We start from the raw sequence: 26,285 nt of genomic DNA, 5'->3' as shown, positions 1-26,285 counted from the left end.
CCATTTATGGCTCCCACCAGTAGATGTCAGGTTTTGAACAAGAGTTTAACCAAGCTTAAAGCTTATGAGTTTATTTATAGTAGTTATTGGCAAGATACTTACTACCCAATTCGTTCTTTCTCCCACAGCTCACTTATTGAGAAGTTTTTTTTTTTAAAAAAAAGCACAACTAGATTTTATCTAGTTGCATTCACTCTCCACCAAGAATGACAAGCCAGCTAATATGTTCCCTCACATGTGGGCACAGGCTGATACTAAGGGGGTCAGAGGAAGGAGATACAGAAACTCAATTCACAAAGATGATGCAAATCAGGTAACTCTATTTGCTCAGTTTAAACTCTCCCCCACTCAACCTATGATACTCATTACAGTTCCTTGCTGATTTCAGAAGTGAACTATTTAAAGAATAGATATTTCTGGAATAAATGAAACTTTGTAAAATACCTGTACATAATACACAGACAATTGTCAAGCCTCTTTCAGTGAAAAAGATAAGCAATGTTAGATGATGCACTACCCAACATACTTTAGGATTTAACTTGTTCTGAGGACATGTGCAGCATTATTCTAACCAAGATGACGGCACAAACACTGGAAGTTTGAAAAGCTGAGGGTGTGGGGTCCCCCCACCCCAAGTAACCCCTGCAAAGAACAGTACGTACAGAGAAAGTTTCAGGCAGGCAGGAGAGCAGCCGGTTTGTCAGTTCTCAAGTATACCCACACTAACTCGAGCCTTCATTATCCCAGAGACATGACCCATCACCTACCTGGCATTAGCAATGTCCTGGCTCGTAGCCTAAACACATTACCAAGCATCAGAAGGAAAGCACCCAAGTAGCTTAATTCACCTGGAGCTACACAAACCCTGGATAAACCAGCTGGGGGCAAAAGGCAGAGCTTTGAGTTTTAAGTGGGCAGTAGTGCTACCCAGCACAACTAGGACATATCTCCACACCTTTCATTTAGCTTTTGTAATCAGTTTCTTGATTTGACATACATGAAAACTCAAAATTCTCAGTTATCAGGGAGTTACTGAGCTATTTCCTAAAGTGAAGTTGAACCTTCCTAGACAGTTTAGGTTTTCAATGATCAGACCAAAGTCCTGAGTAACCTGGCCTGACCTCAGAGCTGACCCTGCTTGAAGCAGGGTGTTTGGCCAGATGCCCTTCTGAAGTCCCCCTGCAGCCCAAGTTACCCCATGAATTCCATATCCAATCCTTTTCACTTTCAGAAGTGTATTTAAAAAAGGCAAGATCCTTTTGAATCAGTTTTAGGATTAATCTCGTTAATAAAGCTTCATTTAAAAGGGATTAACCTTATTTCCATGTAATATTCCCGTGCCTCACAGTACAAGAGTAACCCAAAGAGCAAGTTACCTGTCTCGCCGTGCCATGCAGCAGTGAGTTTCCCTGCACAAGGACAGCACACCAAGATCTACTTGAAAGTCTTTGCTGCCTCCAAGAGGTGGGGGGAACATCAGCACTTATTAAAAACAACTAAAAGCTGTGCAGTGGTAAAAGAATCTAAACCAACATCAACCAAAATCCCATATAGCCCAAGGAAGACCTTTGTGGTGAAGCGTGCCCTCCAAATCTCACCGAGTTCGCTAAGGTACAATCCGTACCCATCCCCTCTTATCCTATACAGGGTGAGAGCAGCCTGGCTCCATCTTTATTATAACCTATGAAATGAAAAAGCCAAAATACTCCACTTCTCCCCTTAAGCTTTATTCTGATCTGGCAGGAGGAAGTCTCCCCAGTACCTCCCCATACACCCTGGGTTCCACCCTCCCAAATCTGGGCATCCCAAACTGAAGCAAAGCCCCAAGCTTTAAGTCAGCTTGTTTATGATCAGGGACTTGTGCTGATTTTCATTCTTTACAGAGCCGACAAAGCATTTTTCTTGTGTATGTTGGTAATAAGTAATGGTGGATATGATGCCAAAAGATTAAAGTGCACCCTTCCCAAAATTGTGCCCTTAAAAACAGCTTTTTACTAGGACGGGTCTTCCTATATAGGATACTTTAAAGAGTGCTTTTTTCCCTTATCTCATTTTTAGTTTAAAGAAAAAGTGCTCTGTGTTAATCACCATAGCTCCTACCATAAGACTTTCTTCCTTTTCTTAAAATAGACATCCCTGTGACTGTCTTCCAAAGTCATTTGTATATTCAGGCTGGATTCAGACACTGGACAGCCACTTAGACAATTCGCCCACCCCAAAGAGTCAAGTGTACTCACTGAGCACTTTTTGACAGATTGTTTTGCATACTGGGTTCAGATGTTTTCCCCGCAGGAAGGGAACGCGGTCTTTCCCAAACAGAAGTAAGGGGAGCTGAAAACAGCCTGTAATCAGAAAGTTCTCTCCAAATACTCGCTGCAGTCAAACAATGGGAGTTTTTGGCTTAAATCCTGGGACAATCCATTCGCCCACGAGCTTATCAAGCAACATTCCCTCAGCAGAGTCACTTATCTTGCTGTACAGAAGCAGTAGCTGGACAGATTGTGGTTTTTATTCTGCAGTAACTTCTATCCCCACCACATTAACGTTTCTGAACTAAGCAGTTTGAAGAGAAAGCCCTAGGAATTCATACACTATCAAGATCAGTTCATGCCACTTATGGGTCATACAGCAATCTAACAAAAAACAAGTTCAACATCTCGCCACAGTCAAAAACCAAGAAGCTTAATGACCTATTCTAAATAAAAGCTTGCTTCTTGTTTAGACTTTTCAGTAATCTCAAGGTCTTTTTTTTTTTTTTTTTTTTTTTTTTTTTTTACTTGGGAAAGCAGGCACAAGAATTGTGCTACAGGAGAACACAAACTGTGTAACAAGCCAGCACAAGTCTGAAAGCCACTCTGCAGCCACAGGCAAGAGACCTGATATCACAGATTTCATTCTGTATCTCACGTTAATGCAAAAATGAATCAAATCCAGGCTCCGTGCTATGCACAGTAGCGACTACATTTCAAGCACAGAAAGCCTACATTAAAATCAAGATGTAGATGGCCGCTGCCAGTAGTTTGCCCTCAGTAACAGCTTCATTATCGGAACGAGTGACTGTTAGCTAGCTTGCTGGGTTTTCAAACATAACAAATCGACTTCAAGCCTCAGGGGAGCTCCTGGAACTCCAAGCTGCACTTGGTACATTTGTTACAGGTTCAGGAAACTGAACAAGGCCCCTGTGGCTTCGGTAGTAGCTCAAATCCTAGCTCTGGTCAGTGGGATGCAGCGTAGACCTTATGCAACAGGAAAGCTAAGATATTGGATGGAATAATGAATTGTGGCTTGATCGTAAAGATTTGATCGTATAAGCTCCATGACCATTAAAATCTTTTAGTTTTCAACTACAGGAGGATGGACAACGAATGGATACAGCTTGGCAGACAGACCGCAGCTTCTTAGATCTGCTTCTTGCCTACTGTGTGCCCGCTGACAACCCCTCCTGTACCTGTGAGGATGAACTCACTATCACTGCCATTTCCTTTGCTGTGACTTTTGCATAGCAGGACACAATCAAGGGCTCTAATTAATCTATTCAAGTTGAGCTAATCCTTTCATTGGATTTTCCTGACAGCTTCTCCCCCATTGAACTAGTGTGTAGACAGCAAGCTCTTTTCATTAGGGCATAAAAGGAGGGATGGTATTGGTTTTCTAGTCAAAGGATAATTCTTCCAGAACAAGCTCAGTCTTTTGTGTCTTACGTGGACTGAAAAAAATTGCTTTATGCCACCAACAGAACTGTTTTTTTATTTTTTGGTTTTCCAGTTTGAAGAGGTACACATTTGAAATCAAAGTCACTTCTTACTCTTGGCCACACGTTTGTAACAGTTTGCTCACTGGAATGAATAAACCTAAGTTACCAAGATTTGTTTTGGCTGGAAAACTGCCTTGAGCATTAGGCACATTCCCCTCTTCTCATCAAGCCCAGAGATGTCAGTTACAAGGCAATTTCAGCCTCCCCACTCCCTCCCCACCTCCCAGCTGCCATTCACAACCATATAAACAAATAAAACACACACAAGACAGATGCTGCTATTCCTGGAGAGATCTGCAGCTTGGGACTTCCTAAACCTGTGAAGGGAAAGGCGAATTGTTTTTATGGACTGCTAAGAACAAGTTAATAAAAGTTATAGAGGGCTGCTCGATGGCTTCAGATAGATTACCCTGATTTTACATGAGGCAGAATCGAAGTAACAACACAGTTAGTCAACACATAAGTACCAACTACTGAGGCAGAGAGATGGGAGGTGTAACTGTGCTTTGGGAGTGATTCACCATTACAGCCACACAGCTGCAGGGCAGTAAGGTACTTGGCAGCAGGGGGAGGAAGGGGGTGTAGGGGGAAAAAAATAACCCAAAAAAAACACAAGCAGAAGAACGCATCAGCATCTAAATTACACATTAGCACTTGGCCATTGTTATTTAACAAGAATTTAATGCTCTTTCTACTGTAGAAGTCAGATATAGGGAGAGATGCTAGTTGTTTGACAGAACTTGAAATTTACACATTAGAAGTTGATAATGAATAGAAGGTGTAAGTTCTTACAGAAGCAGTTAGTGGATGGAGGTGGTGTCTTTGTAAACAATTACAGGTGTTCTGAAATAATCAAAACTGCTTACAAATGATTTCTCAATCCATAGCTCAAGCAGCTAGAGAAGAGAAAGAAACAAAGCCCAGGCTCAGCATTTATAAGCTGAGTAATTCCTCAGCTCCTTTCCATCCCCCTTACGTATTCTTTTATCACGAATGAGTTTCCTGTGCGATAAGCCCTTCCATTTCTCAGAGAGCACAGCCACGTTACTTTACCTCCCTAGCACCACGGTTTATACCAACAGCCTGCGTGGTTTCTGGACAGCTCAGTTCTGGTGGTAGCAAGAGGTCAAAGAGGAATCAAACTGATAGTGGGTATCCACTGGTGTGAAACGCTGCTGTGGCCTGCAATGCACTAAGATTTCCTTCCTGATTTCAAGGAGCACTGAGCTTCAGCACGAGGCATCTGTGGGGATTAACGTGCACAAACCAGCTTCACAAACAGATGTTGTCCTGAAGGGAACCGTGCAGTTACTTGACACCACTATGTCGTAAGCCACCTTGACAGGTGAGAAGAGTGCCCTCCAGCAGGGAAAAGATGCACACAAGTCACTGAAATCAAGTTCTGCCTAGGAGAAATTGGCCAAAATTCTCCATTTCAAAAAGTCTGACACATACTTAGATCATAGGAGCTTAACTGAGCTGTGGAACAATGCTCCAGTTTGTGAAGGAGCAGAGAGCAAGCAGCAAAAGCTAAACAGTCGATAGGCACTCAAGCCAGACTACGCAGCAGTTGCAGTTCATCTCCTGTAATTGCATGTTCGCACAGTTGTTTTTTTCTAATGACCTCTCAAGAATGTACTTGCACGCTTATGCTTAAGTCTGTAGTTTGGTTTTACCAAGACTCTCATCTACTGGAATGGCCAAAGGAAGAACCAGTCACAAAACCATTCAAAAGCAATTCAGCTCCAAGGGCTCCCTTCCATGCAGGGCACACACCCGTGGACTGTCTCCCATAACTGCTCTCGAACATGAAAATCACAGCTCTTTCCACACCTGCAACAAAGCACAGGACTAACAGAAGCACTTGGGCCAGGCTGGTGTGGTTGAGCCATTCTGCTACCTGCAGCAGGCTGAACTGCACAGCTGCTCAGGGAATGAAGTAGTGTTCTTGAAAGGTGTAGTCTCAGCCTCAAGATGGACACATTGCTGACCAAATACTTCAGGCTTGATGCTTCCCCTTCCTTCCAAGCGCTGTAAAAAGCACTTGTTATTCATACACAGTCCCGCTTTTATTATTAACAGCCTCAGATTTAGGTCTCTCCCTTCAATATTTGCCAGCACCACATGACTAGCCGTTAGTTTGCAGTGAGACTGCAAACTGATCAGGCAGTAAGAATTAAAAACAGTACTACTTGCTTTAGAGAGGAAGGCAAAGAAAAAGAGCTGACTGAAACACTGCCTTGTGCTCTGATAGTCGTGTCAAGCCACTAAGCCCAGAGCCGGAAGAACGAAAGGTATGTCAAACCCCTCGAGTGCTCCCTCAGCATGCATTGTGCCCACAACATTTTTTGTAGCTGAAGAGAAACAGGAGCTGGGAGAAACAGTGAAAGTATTAATTTGGCTAAAATCTATGGTTTTGAGATCTTCTAGTCACAATTGATTACATCTGTCTCTAGATCACATATATAGGGAAAATACACTCATTTCCTGGCACTGCTACAACACCAGGCTAGCTCGGGCACACACAGCTGGCATGGCCAAGGCTCAGTTTGACAGCATCCTGCAGCTCATGGCACTACTGCAGTAACTGCTTATCCCCAAAGTCAGTCCCAGCTGCTCATCACCTGCCCTTGGCCACAATTTAAAGTTGGTAAAAGCTATTTTCACTTGTGGAAGCCCTGTTCCTAGAAGGAAGCTTCTATGCAATGGGACAAATCCTGCATCTCCTGCAGTTCTTCCAGCTGCTCCAGTGCCTAAACACCATTATTACCCTCTGCACTGAGGCATGGCAGCTTCCCCAGACAGGAACTTCAGAATGTTTTAACACTGGAAAAAAAAAAAAAGGAGCATAAATATTTGTACTTGATCAATACCAAGACTAACTGATTAAAAATGGTGAAGTCAACATATAGAAAAGCACGTTACAAACATCTTTGCCCTATGAGAAAGGCTCCCATACTTACCCTGCTGTATCCATGCAAAAGTTCCAAATTCAATTATTTATACCTCTATTTACATGGGCAAAGAAACTCAGCCTTGACATTCCACACAAAGATTAAGCTTAATTTTGGTGGTGGTCCTGAAGAACATATACTCACATCTATTAGCTTGCCAAGATCTGTGTAACAAAACACCTGCACAGTTATCTAGCTAAGGATTTACTGCTCAGCCAGGTCAAAGATTTCACCATTTATCTTCAGCAAGTTGAGCTTTCCTTTCACTTGCCTGGACATGAATATAACTAAGAAACAAAAGGGTTTGTGGGGATTTGACAAGTAGAATTAAAGCTGCTTTTGTGAGTTCTAATTATGATTTCCACATACACGCTCTTTAGGTTTAACAAGAGTACAAGTCTGCAGATCTCACAGATCTGAGTGCTTAACTATCAAGTCAGCCATGGCAGCACAAGACCTCACAGTTCCAGAACTCAGCTGGCCACTCTTTTTTTTTCACTGAAGTATCGTCTTTATAAGCAACAACATTTCTAAAGCAAAACTGATTTCAAAGTGTATCATTACATACTTTTAGTAATCGTTTTCCTCGTTTTGCCTACCTAAAGATAGTAAGAGAATACGCATCCTGATCTAAAATGCAAGTCAAAGCACATGTTTACAGAAGTTCTTGACCAGCTTTTTACTTAAATTAAGGGAACTTCTGAAGCATAACTGAACCCATTACACCTTGAGGCACCATCTTTCTTTGAAGTCTGCACAATACAGTATCTGTTCAAACTTGCAGACCAGGTTCTTAGCTGTAGTAGCCATAGCTCTGGCCACTGAGACTGAAAACACGACAGAGGCAGGTTAAACAGATTGAGATGTCGAACTGATTACAACCCTCTTTTCTCCTCTTAAGAGGCAATATTAGGTTTACTATTTAGACACCTGAACACTTCTATTGTCTTTGCTGCTTTTAAAGCAGCAGTGACATGTAAGGATTGCCACCGCAAAAAGCCACCACCAACTTACAGACTCAGCCTTTTTACTGAATTCAAGCCCAAAGCTTGTATAACTTCCATCACACCCCAAATTGTAATTATTTGCCCATGAAGACTTTTTCCATGTAAAGGAGACTTCCCTGCAAGCACCCCAGGGAATGCTCTCCCCTCCCTTTCCTGGAAGCTCCTAAGGACAGCTCAGAGAAGAGATCTAGAGAAGCACTCACCTGCAGATTTGGGCTGGTCAAGTGACCTGCCGCACAGCAGCAGCTGCTGCTGCACAAGAGACTCGATCAGCAAACACGCTGAGTAGGAGCAGGCTGTCCCAGTGCCTGAACTGCTGAGCATGGCTAGAATCAGACAAACAGGGGAACGATTCCTCTCCAGCAAGCTGCAGAAGGATGCAAGTCAGCAGGGGAAAGCTTACACAGAAACAATCCTTACCCTTCCAGAAGTTAGGGCTTTCCACCTCCCTTTTTTAAACAAAAAAATGTGAAAGCAATGGGCAAATGTGCACAGAGGTTATCCCCCAGGAGCAGGGGGCACTGCAGTCTGTAAACCGGTGTTTGGTTCCTGAACCCAGACCAGGACAGAAAGTGAGCGGGGCATGCGGTCAGCTCCCAGACCTTGCTCCCTTTCTCCACACTTAGCTCTAAGAGGAGGAAAGCCGAGAACTCCCCAGGTGCAAACCCTTCAAGCAGAGTTTGGACAGCCGGCCCTCACAACTCACAGTAGCTCATTCTCATTTTCTAAAAGAAAATAAAAGAAAATGATAGTCGCCACCCTGCTTTAATGAGTGCTGCCAGACTTGCACTCAACTGTAGGCAAAGAAAAGCATCCGGACAGTTCTCACCGCTTCTCAGAACTCGTATTTCTGGGGCCTGTAAGACTTACAGAGCAAGCGGGCTTCAGTGCAGTGTGTTCACCGGGTGGGACACACAGAAAGTAAAATAATCACATCAAGCTTCACTGCCCATCTCACAAACATTTCAAATGTGAGACTGAAGACACCTGAAAAGCCAAGTACTTGCACTTCTATCCTCATGAACTCAACTCTCCAAACACCCCAACCCTGCTGTAAGAATTTGTCAAAGTGTCCTTAAGTGGCTGCTCAGGCTAAGTACCGCCTTTATGCTGCCACCCGGAGATGCTGCTGCTGTGTTTCGATTTGACAAGTACATAGCTGGTAAAAAGAGTGCAAGCAGAGAGAAATTAAGACAGAACACAAACTAGCAGATGGTCTTTTCCACCCACTTTGCCTTCAAGTACCTGAGCCCACAGATGCCGTACCCATTTCCTTGCTCAGCAGGCACTGCAGCACCTGCCCAAACCTCTGAACAGACAGGTTGGGTAGAGAAACACCTTAAACAAAGCAGCTCTTCAGCTTTCAGTTTCGCAATAGGAGATTTTGGGAAGGGGCAGATGACATACCTCCTCTGTAGGCAGCCCACACTTTACTACTTCTGATTTCAGTTCTAAATGCTCAACTCTGATTCTGTTCTTTCCTGGACGCAATTTAAAAGACATTGGAACCAACCAAAAAAGATCCTAACAGCTGCTTTAAATGCATTGCCTTTGTTTTTACTCTATACCACACATACGAGGAAACGTTTTTTCCATGAATACACTGGAAATAAGTCCTTGATGACAGCTTCACAGCTAAGACTTCAAGAAAGAAAAAACTTGCACTGAGGTTGCACCTTTACATACTGGGAAAGTCTGAGCATGAACATGCACGATGTGGGGAAACAGCCACAGTACACAAGAGATGAAGTCAGGACTGCATTTCTGTTGGCTTAGTTTACCATATATTGATGTGAACATTAAAAACTCACATCAAAGCACCCTCTGGCTTATATGCAGACCATAACCGAACTCCTTACACATGTACACTGCAGGGTAGGGGACCAGTTTCATTTAAGTTTGCCTTCATCTTCGCCTGTCCAGTTACGTGTTTCTGCAGCTAACCCTAGCACCGAGACACCTGACATTCAGACAGCAGCAGCATACAGTAAGCCACTTTGCTTTCCAGGAAGTCTCAGTTTTATTTGAATTTTACATACACGCCTCTAATCACTAGCCTCTAGAGGCTTCCTGATTTTTTCCAGATGCAAATAAAGAGTGCCATATGGCACCCATTACAGGTTAAGATTTACTAGTCATTTAGGACCTTTCCCAAGTGACAGGTGTTAGATGTTTCCACTTTCTATAACCACGTCCAAATGTAACACAAACCTCGGGCTAACTGTCAGCCAGGCTGTAAGCCTCACCTGCCCGCGAGCCAAGTATTACAGCCACAGCGCCGCCTGCTCCGGCAGCACGTCTCTAATCCTTTCCTGGGTAAGGAAACGGAATAAAGACACAGGCTCCAGACTAACTCCTCAGAACACGTCCTACTCCTCACCTTTGTCTACACAACATGCAACAGAGGAAGCTTCAGTCCCGTAGTGGAAGTCACTCATTTGACACTGACAACTGCACCTTCATGTGGTGTGCACACGAAGCAGACCACCCGTGAACAGCACTCCGCTTCTTCCTCCGAGAAAGGAGACAAAATAGAACAGCAGCTCAGATGAATCTAACAATCTCTCTGTGGTCTATTTTGAAACGACAGAAAGCACTAAATTAATACCCAAGATTAAGCAAGTGTATGTGTTGAAAAGAATAGAGGCTGTGCACAGCAATATTGTGTTGAGATGTTATCTGAAGCAGTACACACCCTCTTCACTGTCAGAACAAGACCTAACTCACTTGGAGCTTGGTAGATGTCTGGGGATTTTTTTTGCCATTCTTTCAGTTCTTGGACCAAGTATCATAGCTCCAAGGTTCTTCTAGTTAGAGCTGTTTCATCATTTGTTTATGCCTGTAGCATCAGCATACCCCATGTATGCATTTTAATACCTAAAGCTAAGTGTGGTCAGTGCTTTCTTTGTATTGCTAAATACAGATAGAAACTATCCTCCAGCCTCAAGTAATCAAAGCTGGAAAATGTATGTGACTCTGGAGAAGGCCAATTCAGACAAGGAAGCAATGAATACAAAGCAATTGTCCTAACCATCCCCAAGTCACTCCCCAAAAGAAAAGAGCATCAGGAGCTGGTGAGCTGGGAGACCCCTTTCTTCTACCCATATGGCTTCAGACATCCCTAAAGCTGCTAACAACTGGAGACCTAGATGCCTGTTCAGGAACTTGCTTGCGGACCTTCAGCAGATGAGCAGTAGGATACTCTAGGCCCAGTGTTTGGCTACCTGCTAATGAGAGCTTGGGGTCTCCTTAGAGCAGCTGTCAATTGATCACTTCCCAGAGAAGATGATCAAACTGTACCCTGCTGTGAAAGAGCAAGCTTACAGTGATGCAGAGCATCACAATGGCAGTATTCTCCCAGAGCATTTAGCAGGGACAAAGGAAAAGTGGGGCTGACTGTATTTTATTGCCTTTAAAGTGCTAGAAGAGACAGCTGCAGGCTAGTGCTAATAGCCAGTCTATCTAGGACACACGATCTTGGAATTAGATACTCAGACTTCATTAGCAGTGGATTTCGTTCCCTTACACGTGGGAAGTTACATCTAGAGGCTGCACGTTACATTATCACGGGAATCGCTACCTTTGGTTTGCGCTGATCATCCCTGAACAGCAAGCATGCCCTAGGAATTCAATTGCACTTGTCAAAGGCTTGCTACTTTCAAAAAATTGAACCCATGCCAAAAAACGAGCTAAAAGGACCACAGATAAGATCTTTACAAAAGGCCTTGAAAACCAACAAGTTTTTCGAAGTATTAACATGGTATCTGTAGTAAAAAAGGCAAAATAAATCTGATCAGTGCTGGAAGGGGGTGGGAGGGAAGGCAGGAGGAGGGAAATGCACCTTAGATTTTTATTTCAAACAGCTGCTGATGTTTAAGCCTTCATAATAATTTCTTCTGTATTTTGGCTCTACTCTTCCCCTACCTCCCACTGCCAACAGTGAACAAGATCATTTTGTAACAATGACATATTCATCCAAAGAGATTCAATCAAAAAGATTTTAGTGAAGTATGATGAGTGCGTACCGAATGAACCAGTTTTAATAAAAACAAATTAAGAAGTATTACTCAAAAATTCCTTTTTTTGAAACACTTTGAGGGATACCACCCACAAAAACTTAGGAATAAAGTGCTACTTTCAGCGGATGCTGTACAAATAGTTTAGTACTACTTATCTGGGGAAAAGAAGTCTTCAGTAGTAAAGTTAAGCTCCTCCTTGCTTTGGCAATTACATTATTATTGTTTTCTCATCAGTTTTGTTCCCAGTCACTCTGGAGGTTGCTGGGAGGCAGGTTGACAACACCCAGCTCAGAGTACCTGGTTCAGACGATCCTCTGACCCAGCCTGAGGATGTCAGTAGGCTGTCTTCTGTGCAATGCTGCATTAAAGTACTGTCAGTTTTACAAAAGTGAGGGTAGCCAAGGAGAGAACCCACATTCTCCCTACAGTGACTGAACTGAGGATGTCCATTCATAAGAAGTAGCCCTCAACTCAAGCCTTACTAAAACTCAAGATGCAGCTCGGCCTGAATCTGGGGAGGAACGAGCAGCCGCCCCTGGCATCTGCACACATTCCAACCCAGTCAGTCACTTTCTCGAAGGGAAAGTGTTCCCCGAGGCACCCTGTTTTAGGGAGTGCACCAACTCCTACAAGTGCTATTTGGAGCTGGATGCACTCCAAGAAAATAACCTGCTGCGAGTTTGTGATCTATGTTCTGCATCCTGCAGTGACTGGTAGGTTAATTGCAAGCACTACTGAGTGTTTCCAGAAAGTTTTAACTGTATTCCTGCAGGAAGCAAGGTTTGGAAGATACTTTTACAGTGTCCTTTTAGTTTGCAGCCACAAAAGAATAAATGGAGAACTTCAAAGACAGCCCCTGCTTTGAGCAAGAGGTCATCTCTCCTAGCCTCCAGAGCAGCAGGATTATACTTCCAGTCTGAGTTTTTCTTTGATTCTAGAATAAATGACAAGCTCGGCATTTTAGTTTTTTTTTTTTATTATTTTATTTTCTTCTCTACATTAAAGTATTCCAAGAGTTAAATCCCACAACATTTTGTGTGCTTACACTCTCCTGTCAAGACCAGAGATAGTAAAGGTAGTGAAGGTCCCTAGCTCTGCAGAGCCAAGTGAAGCACAGAATTGGGACTAAAAGCTACCAAGCTACAACTGCAACTCACATTCACATACATCAGCTACCTCAGACATTCAATCACTACCAGTCACCACAGTATGAAACAAAACAAAAGGCTCCATTTGAAGAGAGACAAAAAGCCAGAGAAGATGTTTGTCCAAAGATGACAGCCTTTTGACTTCACATACGGGTCTGGATGGGAGTTTTCTCCTCCCAGGAGGAAGCACCACCATGTTTTGAGACAAGTAATTTCAGCTTCTTATGCGTTGTGTTTGGTGATCAATGAAAAGTGATGTTCACGTTGCTGTTACGTAGCTGTGACTCAAGTATAACAAAATGCTGTGACTGGAGATTTTTCCCCCCAGACTTCATTATCTGTTTATAATGATTAGCTTTCAGAAATCAGTCTTTGTACTTGAAGCCTCCACCTTCTGTATTTGTCTTGTCCTCTGAGCCTCTAAACTGACAATAACACAGTATTTGGTTCATTTCACCTGAAAACTTCAGAAGTGGCCTCTGGTACACTTCTGAACACAATCAAAGAGCTTCCTCCTCGCAGTTTCAAATACCAAGTCTATTAACACATGCCTTTTTGCCATCAAGATGCAAAAGTCACTGAAAACCTTAAGTGAAGCTTAGGAGAATACACCCACGGCCATTAAGTGTCTTATTGATGTTAAGCACATTTGCTTAGCCTGTCAATTAATAATTCATCAATTAAAGAGAAACAGTACCTGTCTGATTACTCTCACTCGTAGGTACAGTACGCTGCTGTTCCAAAAATAGACACGTTCTGGGCATGACTAGACCTGTCAACGAGCCTCTCCTCATTCAAACCTAAAGTTAAGGAATTTATTTTCGATGTTCTACATTTCAACGTTCACTTTGAATACAAAAACACACGATTGAAACTTTTCTCATCCATTTCATCCTCTCCCCATTTTTTCCTCCATATTGTGATTCAGTATATAACTCTTAAAGAATAAAAAAAAGTTAAGGAATGGCTTTGCAGAAACCTTAAGGTTCTGTTGGGTGTGATACACAGTGACTGGATGAAGAGATATGAGTAGTCAAATACAGTGAATAAGTAAAAGTGAAAAATAGTGAAAAAGCCTCCTTTTCCTTGAGCACCTTTGTCTTTTAAAGTTCGATATATGAGAGTTTTTCTTAGACTAATCCAGAAAAAGTATTTTCTGAGTCACTTTATATCCGAATGCCAGCTGCGAGCCATTTAGTCTTTCAGAAAGGACAGCTTCTGCTGTCATCCTGTGTAACATGATGGTTCAGAATAAACTGAACCACGAAAATCACTGCTCCATAAAAAGGATTCACTTTAAAAGGTTTTTAAACTCAGAACATAAGCGCCTTCACCCAAGTATCATTTTGCAGGGGCACTTTATAGGAAATTCTGTGTTCTGGGGGATGAAGGCCCATCTAGCCTTGCCTGCAGGTCACATTAGCTTCACCTAAAGCAATGAAAACTATTTGTGGTTTCTAGTAGCTGCTACTTGAATTCATGGTGTATAAAGGGTGAAGTTCTTTGCCCAGGGTGCTCATTTTATTCTTCCCTATAGGACACCTGCAGGATTTCAGTGCATAAGTCTAGGAGTTTTCTGGAGAGCGTGGAAGCTTGCTTCCTGACGCAGCTGGTTAGCGAGCCTGCCAGGGGAGGTGCCCCGCTGGACCTTCTGTTCACAAACAGAGAAGGACTGGTGGGAGATGTGGTGGTCGAGAGCTATCTTGGGCAGAGTGACCGTGAAATGGTAGAGTTCTCTATTCTTGGCGAAGTCAGGAGGGGGACCAGTAAAACTGCTGTCTTAGACCTCTGGAGGGCAAAGTTTGTGCTGCTCAGGACACTGGTTGGCAGAGTCCCTTGGGAGGCAGTTCTGAAGGGCAGAGGAGTCCAGGAAGGCTGGGCACACCTCAGGAAGGAAATCTTAAAAGCTCAGGAGCAGTCTGCCCCCATGTGCCCAAAGACCAGCCGGCACAAAAGAAGACCGGCCTGGCTGAACAGAGAGCTGTAGCTAGAGCTTAGGGAGGGGAAAAAAAAAAAAAAAAAAAAGGTTTATGATCTTTGGAAAAGAGGGCAGGCCACTCAGAAGGATTATAAGGATGTTGTAAGGATGTGTAGGGCAAAATTAGAAAGGCCAAAGCTCATCTGGAGCTCAGTCTGGCTACTGCTGTTAAAGACAACAGAAAATGTTTTTATAAATACGTTAACTGGAAAAGGAGGACTAAGGAGAATCTCCATCCTTTACTGGATGCAGGGGGAAACAGTGATGAGAGATGAGGAGAAGGCTGAGGTGCTTAATGCCTTCTTTGCCTGTCTTTAGTGAAAGACTGCAAGAGCAGTTGTTCTCTGGATACTCAGTACCCTGAGCTGGTGGAAGGGGATGGGGAGCAGGATGTGGCCCTCACTATCCATGAGGAAATGGTTGGTGACCTGCTACGGCACTTGGATGTGCACAACTCGATGGGGCCGGATGGGATCCACCCGAGGGTAGAGAGAACTGGCAGAGGAGCTGGCCAAGCCACTGTCCATCATTTATCAGCAGTCCTGGCTATCGGGGGAGCTCCCAGTTGACTGGCGGCTAGCAAACGTGACGCCCATCTACAAGAAGGGCCGGAGGGCAGACCCGGGGAACTACAGGCCTGTCAGTTTGACCTCAGTGCCAGGGAAGCTCATGGAGCAGATTATCTTGAGTCATCACGCGGCACTTGCAGGGCCACTTCAGGCCCAGTCAGCATGGCTTTATGAAAGGCAGGTCCTGCTTGACGAACCTGATCTCCTTCTATGGCAAAGTGGCGCGCTGGGTGGACAAGGGAAAGGCTGTGGATGTGGTCTGCCTTGACTTCAGCAAGGCTTTTGACACCGTTTCCCACAGCATTCTCCTCAAGAAACTGGCTGCTCTTGGCTTGGACTGGCGCACACTCCGTTGGGTTAGAAACTGGCTGGATAGCTGGGCCCAAAGAGTCGTGGTGAATGGAGCCAAGTCCAGTTGGAGGCCAGTCACTAGTGGCGTTCCCCAGGGCTCGGTGCTGGGGCCGGTCCTCTTTAATATCTTCATCGATGATCTGGATGAGGGCATTGAGTGCACACTCAGTAAGTTTGCAGATGACACCAAGTTAGGTGCGTGTGTCGATCTGCTCGAGGGTAGGAAGGCTCTGCAGGAGGATCTGGATAGGCTGCACCGATGGGCTGAGGTCAACTGCATGAAGTTTAACAAGGCCAAGTGCCGGGTCCTGCACGTGGGGCGCAATAACCCCAAGCAGAGCTACAGGCTGGGAGAGGAATGGTTAGAGAGCTGCCAGGCAGAGAAGGACCTGGGAGTGATGGTGGACAGTCGGCTGAATATGAGCCAGCAGTGTGCTCAGGTGGCCAAGAAGGCCAACAGCATCCTGGCTTGTATCAGAAGCAGTGTGGCCAGCAGGGCTAGGGAGGTGATCGTCCCCCTGTACTCGGCTCTGGTGAGGCCGCACCTCGAGTACTGTGTTCAGTTTTGGGCCCCTCGCTACAGGAAGGACATGGAGGTGCTCGAGAGAGTCCAGAGAAGGGCAACGAAGCTGGTGAGGGGCCTGGAGAACAAGTCCTGTGAGGAGCGGCTGAGGGAGCTGGGCTTGTTCAGCCTGGAGAAGAGGAGGCTCAGGGGCGACCTTATCGCTCTCTATAGGTACCTCAAGGGAGGCTGTAGCAAGGTGGGGGTTGGTCTGTTCTCCCATGGGTTAAAGTTGCACCAGGGGAGGTTTAGGTTGGATATTAGGAAGAACTTCTTTACTGTTCTTTACTGGAAGAACTTCTTTACTGGTTGTTAGGCATTGGGATGGGCTGTCCAGGGAAGTGGTGGAATCACCATCCCTGGAGGTCTTTAAAAGACGTTTAGATGTAGAGCTCAGTGATATGGTTAGTGTTAGATCAGAGGTTGGACTAGGTGGTCTTGGAGGTCTCTTCCAACCTAGGTGATTCTGTGAAAGATTCTGAAGAATCAATACTGTATTTAGTAAATGCATACTGGTACCATACAGTGTTATTCATAAACTGTCATATTTATTCCTGAATGACAGAATGTTAGCCTTCTTTGCTAAACAGGTGAAGCTAAAAAAATAAAAAAAATCAAATGCAAGTTCAAGTTCCTTAAGTTTGAGAGTTATATAGTAACAAATGTTATTTTTTCCATCCAAAATGTGGGAATTCAGGAGAGATTAAGGACCAGAAGGGAATAGTAATAAAGTTATTCTGGAAAAAAAAAAAAAAAAAAAAAGTCAAAAAGTTTACAGTACATCCAGAGTACTGGAGAAATAATGAAGTTCAGTATGAATTATCAAAAAATCATCACTCCTGAGTTGCCTAGTTTGATTAGAAAACATAGGGAGAAGGGTATGTCTGCCAGGAAAACAGCATTTAGAATAGAGGTGAAGTGACTGTAGATTACTTGGGTATGAACTCAGAGCTTTCCCACACATGGAGACGAGAAATAGTGCCAGAAAGTGTTTAATATAAAGTTAATTTGTTTTAGCAACAGGTAGCTATTAAAACAGTATGACCCACAAGTCCATGGCTGGATGAAGAAATCCATCTGGCACTGGTCTCCTTTTAAGGATTCCTGGATTCCAAGAAAACACATTTGCATCACATTTTATACTAGCATGCGAATTAAGAAGCAGAAGTGAGTTCCTTCTAGGTTAAGGCACAGAAGAAGAGTAACCTCCTGGAGTAAGAACAGCACAGAGAAGATGGCATCAGGGGGTGGGGAAAAGAATTGCTAGCCTCAGGCACAACAGGCTAACAAAACCACTCACCCATCCCACATGTGAGTTTGAGACTTTTAACCAAGCAGAGTAACAGCACAGTAAAAGGGTGGCCTTCCAAGAAGTACTTCCAGAAGTACAATCGTGAAAGAAGCATAGTGAAAGAGTAGTGAAGGAAGCAGAGGCAAATGGTTATTCCGGGCACCGTATCAAAGAACTGAAACATTAGTTTCACTCAAAAGCAATCACTGTTATCAAGTGCTAAGTGGTAAGTTTCTAAGTTCCCCTTACAACTCAAAACTTAAGGAAATTTATCTTATTTCCTTCTGTTTGAGGAACACTGCAAGTTGCACTTCAGTATATTAAAAACACAACACACCAACGCATATTGCCAGTGCATGTGCTTACGTATAAGAAGTCTAATTTCTGTTGAGACTGTGCTACAAGATGAAGAGAAGGCTTTGACTTCACAGTCATAGAACTACCAGTTACAGATAGCACATGGTGAATGCAGGTTATGAAATGTAAAACACAGCACCTCTGATATCATCTACAAAATTCCTCCCTTCCACTCAATGCTGCCAATGCTCTCAGGTGCTTCAAGTACCTGAAAGGGTAGGTAGAAACAGGAGTCAGTCAGTCACAAACAAGAATATCAACACTGGGGGTTTTCTTCAAGCCTCATTGCCTTTTTCTCAGTACAAATGTTGGCATGTTGCTTCACTATCACTCCAGTTGCTACATAAAGCCCAGTTTTACGCTCACAAATGAAGGTTCTTTTATACTCGTCTAGTGCAGTAACCGTGCAAGAAGCGAGCTTGACTGAAAATTAAGTTAGAAAGGAAGGTCTGTGCAGATCTGTTCAGTTTTCTGTGTTTTCTAAAAATATGGTATAGCTTTGGAGGGACTCAGCAGCCACTTATCTCAGCAGTCCTGAGAGCACTCTGGGCTGAGAGACCTGTCCAGTTTCACCTTTCCCATGAGCTGCCCTACAGCCCCCAAGCACTTACACGAAGCCTTTCCACCACAGCCCCGCTACTTGCCCAGCAGGCAACCAGAACCATCTTCCCTTAACCTGGGGCAAGAGCCCCCCAGGGACCCATCGGCCTGCCAGCTGACACCAGAGCCAGTAAGGTGATCATACCTACCGTAAATACATCTCCAAATACAACACAAAAGAGGTAGAAAAAGCAGGAGTTAATAAAAGATGGAAAGAGATGAAAGCTTCATTTGGTATCAGTGAAGTATTTGGAAAAACATTAAGGATTTTCTTGCAGATTCGTTTGGTATGCTACCACGTGCATACATCTCAGCTCTAAGTAAGGGCTGTCCAAGTCTAGTTTCACAAAGCATCTTAATTCCCCAGGAAGCACTACAGCATAAGTAATCTTCCTGTAAATTAATGGGGCATTTTAAAAGCAAGATTCACAGTGATAACAGCTAAGGTCAGTACTGGAATAAACAGGTTTTTCCAACATGTTCAAGACATTTCAGCACAGAGCCCTAACAGACATTTAGGGCATTTCAGCACAGAGCCTTACCAAAGGCAGACAATGGCAAAAAAAAAGAAAAAAAAAGGACTTACTAGGCTGTTTTCAGCTGAGCTTCACTTATCTCAAGGAAAGCTAAGACAAAGGCAAGTAGGGTTTCCAGCAGAGCTGCAGTAGCAAAGCTTATCTAGCATACAGGGGGCCATGTTTGACCACAGGAGAGGAGTTCTGCAGGTTTAACCATATGCCTCAAAGACAAAAAATCATTTTGTAGACAGCTCTTTGACTAAACGCTAGTCTAAGTGCTGTACGTAGATGGCTTTTACAGTGCCAGGAGAGGGAACATTGAAATTCAGCTCTGTCAATTTAATTCCTTAGAGAGATTAGGTAAAAGAAACAAAATGCTGATGAGACTAAACTATTTTCTTTCCCCTCCAAATGGGAGAAGGAGACAAGAAGAGAAATCCAACCACAGAAGTTGGAGCTGCAATAACTGAGCCTTAAAGGGTATCGCTGAAGTCAGCTCAAATCCATAGCTGTAGAGTCCCTTTCTTCCTGATTCCTAAAACGGGCTTCAGGTTAAAAATACTGTTAATATTACTGCTACATTTTTTTTTCCTCTTGTTACATTATAGCAAAGTAACATATATACACATACACTGGGCAAGACACCCTCCGCAAAAGGGAACTTGTACTTTGAAGTTTGAAAACAGAATCCAAATTGCGTTTTTCAATGCTGCCCATGCTGACAGCAAGAGATGGCTTTCTGACCAAAACACAGCAGCAGCTAGCTGCACTGGAAGTGGACATGAAACCTCCTACTTACAATTGCATAGTTAGAGTTAATTCTTGACTACAGGATGCACAAGTAGCCTTAAAGCAGGCTTCAGAGCACGGCTTTACTCTCACGTAGTTCTGTTTAGAGCCCTGGGATGATTCAGGTTGGAAGGGGCCTCAGGTCGGTATTTACCCCAGACTCCCGCTTGGAGCGTGGGAACAGAGACGTGGTTTCATAAACAAAAAACAAAATCACGGGTGTCTTTTTCAAGAATATTAAAAATGTCCATAGTACAGTTTAAGAATCAGACTTTTAGAGAAAAATTACCACCAAGTCAATGCTAAAATGGTTAATTCACAATATAATTTCAAAATTATGTGACTGCGAAATAGCTCTTCACCCTAAAATTAAGAACATATCTCCCACATGCAGTATCCTAAGTTTAGGACTATCTCCTTCACAAATTCTCCAAGAAAGATATGAGCTCTGTGAGAAAGGCTTAAAACAAAAGTTATTTTACAATTAGCTTACTATTGGAGTTTTTTTCTTTTTTTTTAAAAAAAAAAAAAAACACAAAAAAAACAAACAGGACCTTTTCCTCTGCAGCTCAGCTGCATTCACACTGTTGATAAGTCCTCGGTACACTGAAGCTTTTCCTCTGCACACCACCCATCTGCAATTACATAACCAGGGCTTTCAGCGAGTTTCCTTTTCAGAAAGCTGCTCTGCATCAGCAACACTTCATACTGTTTAATTGCATTGTTAACCTCCCACAGGAAGGCAAAGGATGCTTAAAACCATACCAGAAGTACACCTCTTGAACACATTTTTACACGTTCGGTGCTGTAAGCCACCTGCTCTTAGAGAAGCCTGAAGTCGACATCAGATAGCCAAAAACTGGGCAGAGCACCAGCTTAAAAGCACCCTGGTGAGTTCAAGTCCAGACAGCCTGATGCAACAGTCAGGCAAAAAGTGCTTTTACTCCCAGCAATTTGTCTGGTATTATCATTATTGGCTGAGGCTGCTCGGGCACGCTTGCATAACGCTATTCCTCGAACGTGCAAGCGTTATCTAGATATCTTGTGAAGTGGTGATGCGCAGGGGAGAGTTTACACAGCTGATGCGATTAGGGGAGAGCTTTCATTTAAGCAAAGGGAGGGTCAGAGTGCACCGTACATCCTCATGGCCTGCGGAACCGCTTCCTCGCCGCACTTTGTCCCAGAGAGAAAATACGCGTGGTAACTTTGCCAGGGTGTTCTTTCTGATTTCAGTTGTTTTGTAGGACTGATAAGTCCCGACGTGTTCCAGTAAAACTAACAGCAGCTAACTGCATGATGGTGAGCACTACTCCTTATTCAGTGTAGAAAGGTCACTGTGAATTTACAGAACTGTTAAATAAACCAGGTAACACTTCATCCTAGGAAAGTTTACCCTTCCTTCTTTAAAAAAAAAAAAAAAAAAAAAAGTATGTAGCTTAGATAATTGCTTACAGTGAGTAGATGAATCCATTCATAATGAGGAAAACACCGGAAAGTGCCTAAGCAGAGGCCCTCAGAGTATGCTAGGAGTTTCTGCTGAACTATCAGTCTATTTTCATCATGTAGCAGAACTGAATGAGATCCATAACTATTTTTTATGCATGGCTACGAAAGATTAGATGTTACTGTCCAAAGGGGTGTTGTTAGGTTTCATGCAGAATTCCTTGGATTTGTTTGCATTTCAGTATACACCAGAGCACATCCTGAGATACAACTGTTACTGTGCATCTTCACAAACCATGAAAGGTCCTTGCCATGAAAGGCAAAACACACGACAAGTGACAAGTCGCAAGTGTGAGGGCTTGAGCCTTGATGTTATGCAACAGTCTTGTGCATGACTGATCAAGACACATCCTCGGAATTTCAGGATGAAATATTGTTTGGGTTCTGCAGGCGAGCATCCATTCCATCCTGCTTTTCAAGACCTAGCTTTCATAACTAGAGAGCCAGGCAGTTATGAAATGCAAGATAATGGTAACCAATCCCATGAAAAGTATTTGGGTCCAAAGGAGACAACTACCATATACACATCAAGAATATTAATTAAGTACAGTGTAATTAACTACATGAGATATATGCATATACTCATGCCAAACTGGAATAAAAAACACAGGCAAAGAAAAACAAGGCATTGCAAAACTTTTATTTTTGACAACTTCAGGGCATACAAAGCCCATTTACACACACTAAACATCTAGGCCTTAGCCATAAAGGTTCCCCCCCAATAAAAGCTAATAAGCAGTCACTAACTTCAATGGAGTTTCACAGATTAACACAAATCAATAATCTAGCTCATCTCCATTCTTTAACTAAAGAACTTCCACAATTGCAACTTCAGATGACTTCTCTATAATAGTAAGGGTAAGCCTGCAGGAGAGGGAAAAGCACTTTGCTTATAATAGAAACTAGTTGGCTTATATATGTATACGTGGAATTACATAAGAAACACCAAGTCTTTTAGGCAACAATATTGCCCCATGCGTACATAAGCACTGGCATACTCTGATGACAGCAAATAAGCACCTCTCCTGTACTCCATCGCAGCTGGCACCATATCCTACCCCTTTCCTCCTCCCACTCTGCAGCAGCACCGGTCTGACTCCCAGCTACTTTTATGCTGCTAGCCAGCACTTACATGCTTCACCTTACATCACTGCTCAGTCTGTACAAGTGCACTGCATGACCCGTATCCTACTCACCAAGCTGAGTTTATGGCTTAAGGGCAATGGAAATCCAGTAATAAAACCTGAACAATTAAATTCATCCGTACTGAGTACGAGTTTCTGATGGTTTTATTAAGTCATTGCCTCCATGGACAGATAATAGCAATGCTCTGTCACCTTGTACTTATCAAGTAACATAGATAGCCCTACAATCCAGAGCAAAGACAACATGATTTTTACATTTTAAGTGTGCATAAGGAGGTTGAATAAGCTCAGATATTTTAGTCAGGACACCAAAATGACTTCAAATCATCCCACCAGGATTATGCTGTCAGGGTGGGCAGCTGGGATGTGGAAACCTAACATAAGGCCCCAAAACAATATTCACAGAGAGACTGTATGCATTATGCATACTGCTATAATGTTAGTTCTACCTCTTCTGACCATCAGAAGAGTAAAACGCTGATCCAAACTGATAAGGGTCAGCATAATTCAGCACTGTAACCATCACAGGAGATTCAAGGGCATCAGAACACCAAAGTGCTAAGAAACCAGAGAGTCAGCAGGATTTACGTAGGTTGGGAACAGAGCTGCCCGCCTCTTTCTCCCATCCCCACTAGCCCTCAGGTCTTGAGTTAATCTCATCTCACCATGGGGCAGTAAAACCCCAGGAGGCTCATCCTAAAAGAAAGCCTGTAGCACATGGTGGCATTGAGATCCACAAACTCCACCATTTTGCTTTTTTCCTTTCTTTGCTCTCGAGGCACAGGGCTGCTGACAGGGTCAGCCTGGCAGTGTCTCCTTCCAGGACCCCACAGACTCCCATCACTCACACCCCCCCGCTGCTTCAGGGCTTTCCTAAAGGAGTGGGGAGAGCCGTATTTATACACACAGACCCATCCCTCTTCAATCCCCACCTCCTAAAACAGTGAAATCCTGCAGGTGGAACTGACCCAGCCCCTCCTTTAAGGGGTAAAAAGTGGGGAAACCTTATGGAAAATAGTCTGGGGCCAGAAGCAGCACCGCAGGCAACACGAAGGTGAGCAGCTGAGCACTGCTAACACGCTGGTGTCACTCATGTTTGGGTACACACCTGGGAAGAAGAAGGGGTGGAAGAGTAGAGGAGAGCATTACAGCCAGTCTTTACTTTTTGGAAGGGCAAACGAAAGGTCTACCAGGTCTGACTGTAAAGGAATGCACTTCAAAGGAGCTCCAGACAAGGAAGATTTTGTCGGCTCTATCTACAAAACCGCGCGTGGAGTAGGGCCACAGCAAAGAGGTGCTGCACAGCTCTAGTTAGGACCGCTGTTCAACTGGGGAACAATCTGAAACATCAGAAACCCCAACTCATTTTCTCTTCCGAGGAAGCTTCAGAAAAGTTATCGCCCCAAGCAGTGGATCATAAAAAAACAGACAGGAGCTGGCACACGCTGAAGCAGGAGCCTGCTCCCTTCCATACCCCTCGCCAGCAGCAGGTCCCCGTGAAGCACTTGACCCAGCAGCCGGTGCCCCCTGCCCCAGCCCTGTGGGGGGAGGCAGGGCGGGCACCCCAGGGGCAGCACAGCGCCTTCCTCCTCCTCCTCCTCGCCCCTACCACGGGCGCCCAGCACCACCCGAGGAGCACCCCTGGGCCTTGGGGGCGCCCCCAGCCCTGCCGGAGGGGGGCGTCCGGCCTCCTTTGTCCCCCTGCCTCCCGCACACGGCCCCCCCGGTACCTCAGCCCCGCTCCGAGCCGGGTTGCGGTCAGCTCCCCGCAGCCGGCAGCCCCCAAGGGGACCCCAAAGCTGCCCCCCAGCTCCTGAGGAGATCCCAGGGACGCCCCACACTCACCGCCGCCGCCGCCTCGTCCAGCCGCCAGCACCCCAAGAGCAGCACCACCAAGCACCCGGCGGCTGGGCTGCGGCTCCACCACCGCGGCTCCATCCTCGCAGCCACCTCAGGAGCTCCGGGAGCGGGCGTGAGGCGCGGGCATAGCCCGGCGCGGGTAGCCCGGCTGGCTCCGAGCAGCACCCCCCGACCACCCCGCCGCCACCGCCCGCCCCTCTGCCGCGCTCGCCCGCTCCTCCCGGCTCAAGTCCTCCCGAGAGTACTGGCACTGGCCCGCCCCGCGAGATTCATCCGCGCCACAGGCGGCCCCCAGCGCGTCTGTGGGGAAGGGGTCGCTCCGCGCTGAGTAGAGGGGGCCGCGGCTCCCCGCCCGCCGCTCCCCGCCAGCCCTCCACGGTTCGGGCGTCGGGGTTTTGGCGGAACGGAGGCCGGGAGCCTTTTGCCTCTCCCCGCTGCCTCGTCTGGCGGCCGTCGAGCCCCGGACTATTTTTCGCGGCGGAGGCAGCGGGGTGTGTGAGAGGTTCGACGACAGTGGGGGCCGCTGGCGGTGCCGGGTCCGCACCTCAGGAGTGGGCGGGCGGCGGGGCCGGGCGGGGCCGCGCTTTGCTTCCCGCATCTCAGGTTCGACGTCCCGGCTGTGGCCGCGCAAACTCCGCTGTCCGCGCACCGCAGGGACGAGGAGGTGACCGAGAGGCGGCTCGGGGGGGAAACCCCCGCTCCCTGAGCCGCGCAGGGCGTCCTCCCCTTCCTCCGGCGGCATGGGCTGCGCTGGGTGAGTGCCGGGGCGCGGTGGCCCCTTCGCTCCCCTTCCCCTTTTCCTTCCTTCCCCGGCCCCGCCGTGACCCTCTCTGTGCTCTCGCCTCCCCTCAGGCTGCTGTGGGTGCTGCTGCTGCTTGTCTGCCTGGGCATGGAGCCGGCGAGTGGGGTAAGTGAGCGGCGCCCGAGCTGGTTGTTGTGCTCTCTGCCCCCGTCCCCCTCAGGCTTCCCCTTGCGTAGTTTTTTTGGGGTGGTGGGCAACGAGTACAGCCGTTTTCTGCCCTCTTTCCTACCCCCTATACCGCCCCCATCCCCTCAGGGCCGACTGCTGCAAGCCCCCGGGTCCCTGCACCCAGGGGCTGCCCCCCGACCCCTCCGAGCTGAGGGGGGAAACGAAGGGTTGATTAACGTTTAAACAGCTTAACGGGGGATCGTGGCTTCTTACACATTCACCGTTTTCATTTTTTTGGTCTCGTAAGTTTCTGTAACTGGGGTGTTTAAGTTGTTAGCCCGCTCGGCTGCAGCGAATGAAAGAGTCCTTTGGAGAACCTGTAGCGTGAATCCAGCGTGCGAGTGGTGTGCAGGCAGCTCACAGCAATCCCCTTGCTGTGTTGTGATGGGAATGAAGGCTGCACAATGTCCTTTACTCTGTGTAGTCCCGATCTCACCACACGTAACCTACAACGAATTAACGTAAGTGGTCGGTATAACATGCTTTGTGAATGTTTATTTAAATTCTTCTTCTAACAGGCTTCTAGCAAAAACAGTTTAAAACATGAGCTCTTGATTTCTTAGCCAATGTTTTCCTAGTGCTTTTGCTACTCTTTTGATTAAAATTTTAAGGATTTAGAGCCTTCCTGTACAACTGGCAAGAAATCTCTTGAAAAGGCTTTAATAGCAGAGGAGTTTATATTTTTCATAAGCATGAAAGACTTGCTTCTGCCTTTCACTTTTTATAATCGATTGGACTGGTAGAATTACACCATCCTGATCAGGTGGTAGTTACAGGCGTTAATCTGCCCAAAGATTAAAAGATTAAACAATGTGCAAAGATGTGGGAGTTACTTTGCATGTTTTGTTTTTTTTTTTTTTTTTTTTTTTTTTTTTTTTTCCCTTCAACAAAACCAGCAACTGTTCTTCTG

At 45.3% G+C, this 26,285-nt stretch overlaps 2 protein-coding genes across 7 annotated transcripts in view; one reads left to right on the top strand and one right to left on the bottom strand.

The window, feature by feature from the left end:
• The window catches only part of COL4A5 (collagen type IV alpha 5 chain), an 86,183-nt gene extending 61,594 nt beyond the window's left edge, over positions 1-24,589 (bottom strand). For all 5 annotated transcript variants that reach the window (XM_032196538.1, XM_032196540.1, XM_032196541.1 and 2 more), the window contains exon 1: positions 24,391-24,589. In XM_032196538.1, coding sequence (XP_032052429.1) covers positions 24,391-24,483 — 93 coding nt within the window. In that variant the 5' untranslated portion in view covers positions 24,484-24,589. The remainder of the gene's footprint in view (positions 1-24,390) is intronic.
• Positions 24,590-24,787: 198 nt separating this feature from the next.
• The window catches only part of COL4A6 (collagen type IV alpha 6 chain), a 135,926-nt gene continuing 134,428 nt past the window's right edge, over positions 24,788-26,285 (top strand). For both annotated transcript variants that reach the window (XM_032196289.1, XM_032196288.1), the window contains exons 1-2: positions 24,788-25,159; positions 25,258-25,312. In XM_032196289.1, the coding sequence (XP_032052180.1) occupies positions 25,146-25,159; positions 25,258-25,312 (69 nt within the window). In that variant the 5' untranslated portion in view covers positions 24,788-25,145. The remainder of the gene's footprint in view (positions 25,160-25,257; positions 25,313-26,285) is intronic.

This window comes from Aythya fuligula, chromosome 13 (genome assembly GCF_009819795.1).
Source record: "Aythya fuligula isolate bAytFul2 chromosome 13, bAytFul2.pri, whole genome shotgun sequence".
In the NCBI taxonomy this organism is placed as follows: Eukaryota; Metazoa; Chordata; class Aves; order Anseriformes; family Anatidae; genus Aythya; species Aythya fuligula.
Note: the sequence above shows the minus strand (reverse complement) of the source record. Positions and strands in the feature narration are given on the sequence as shown.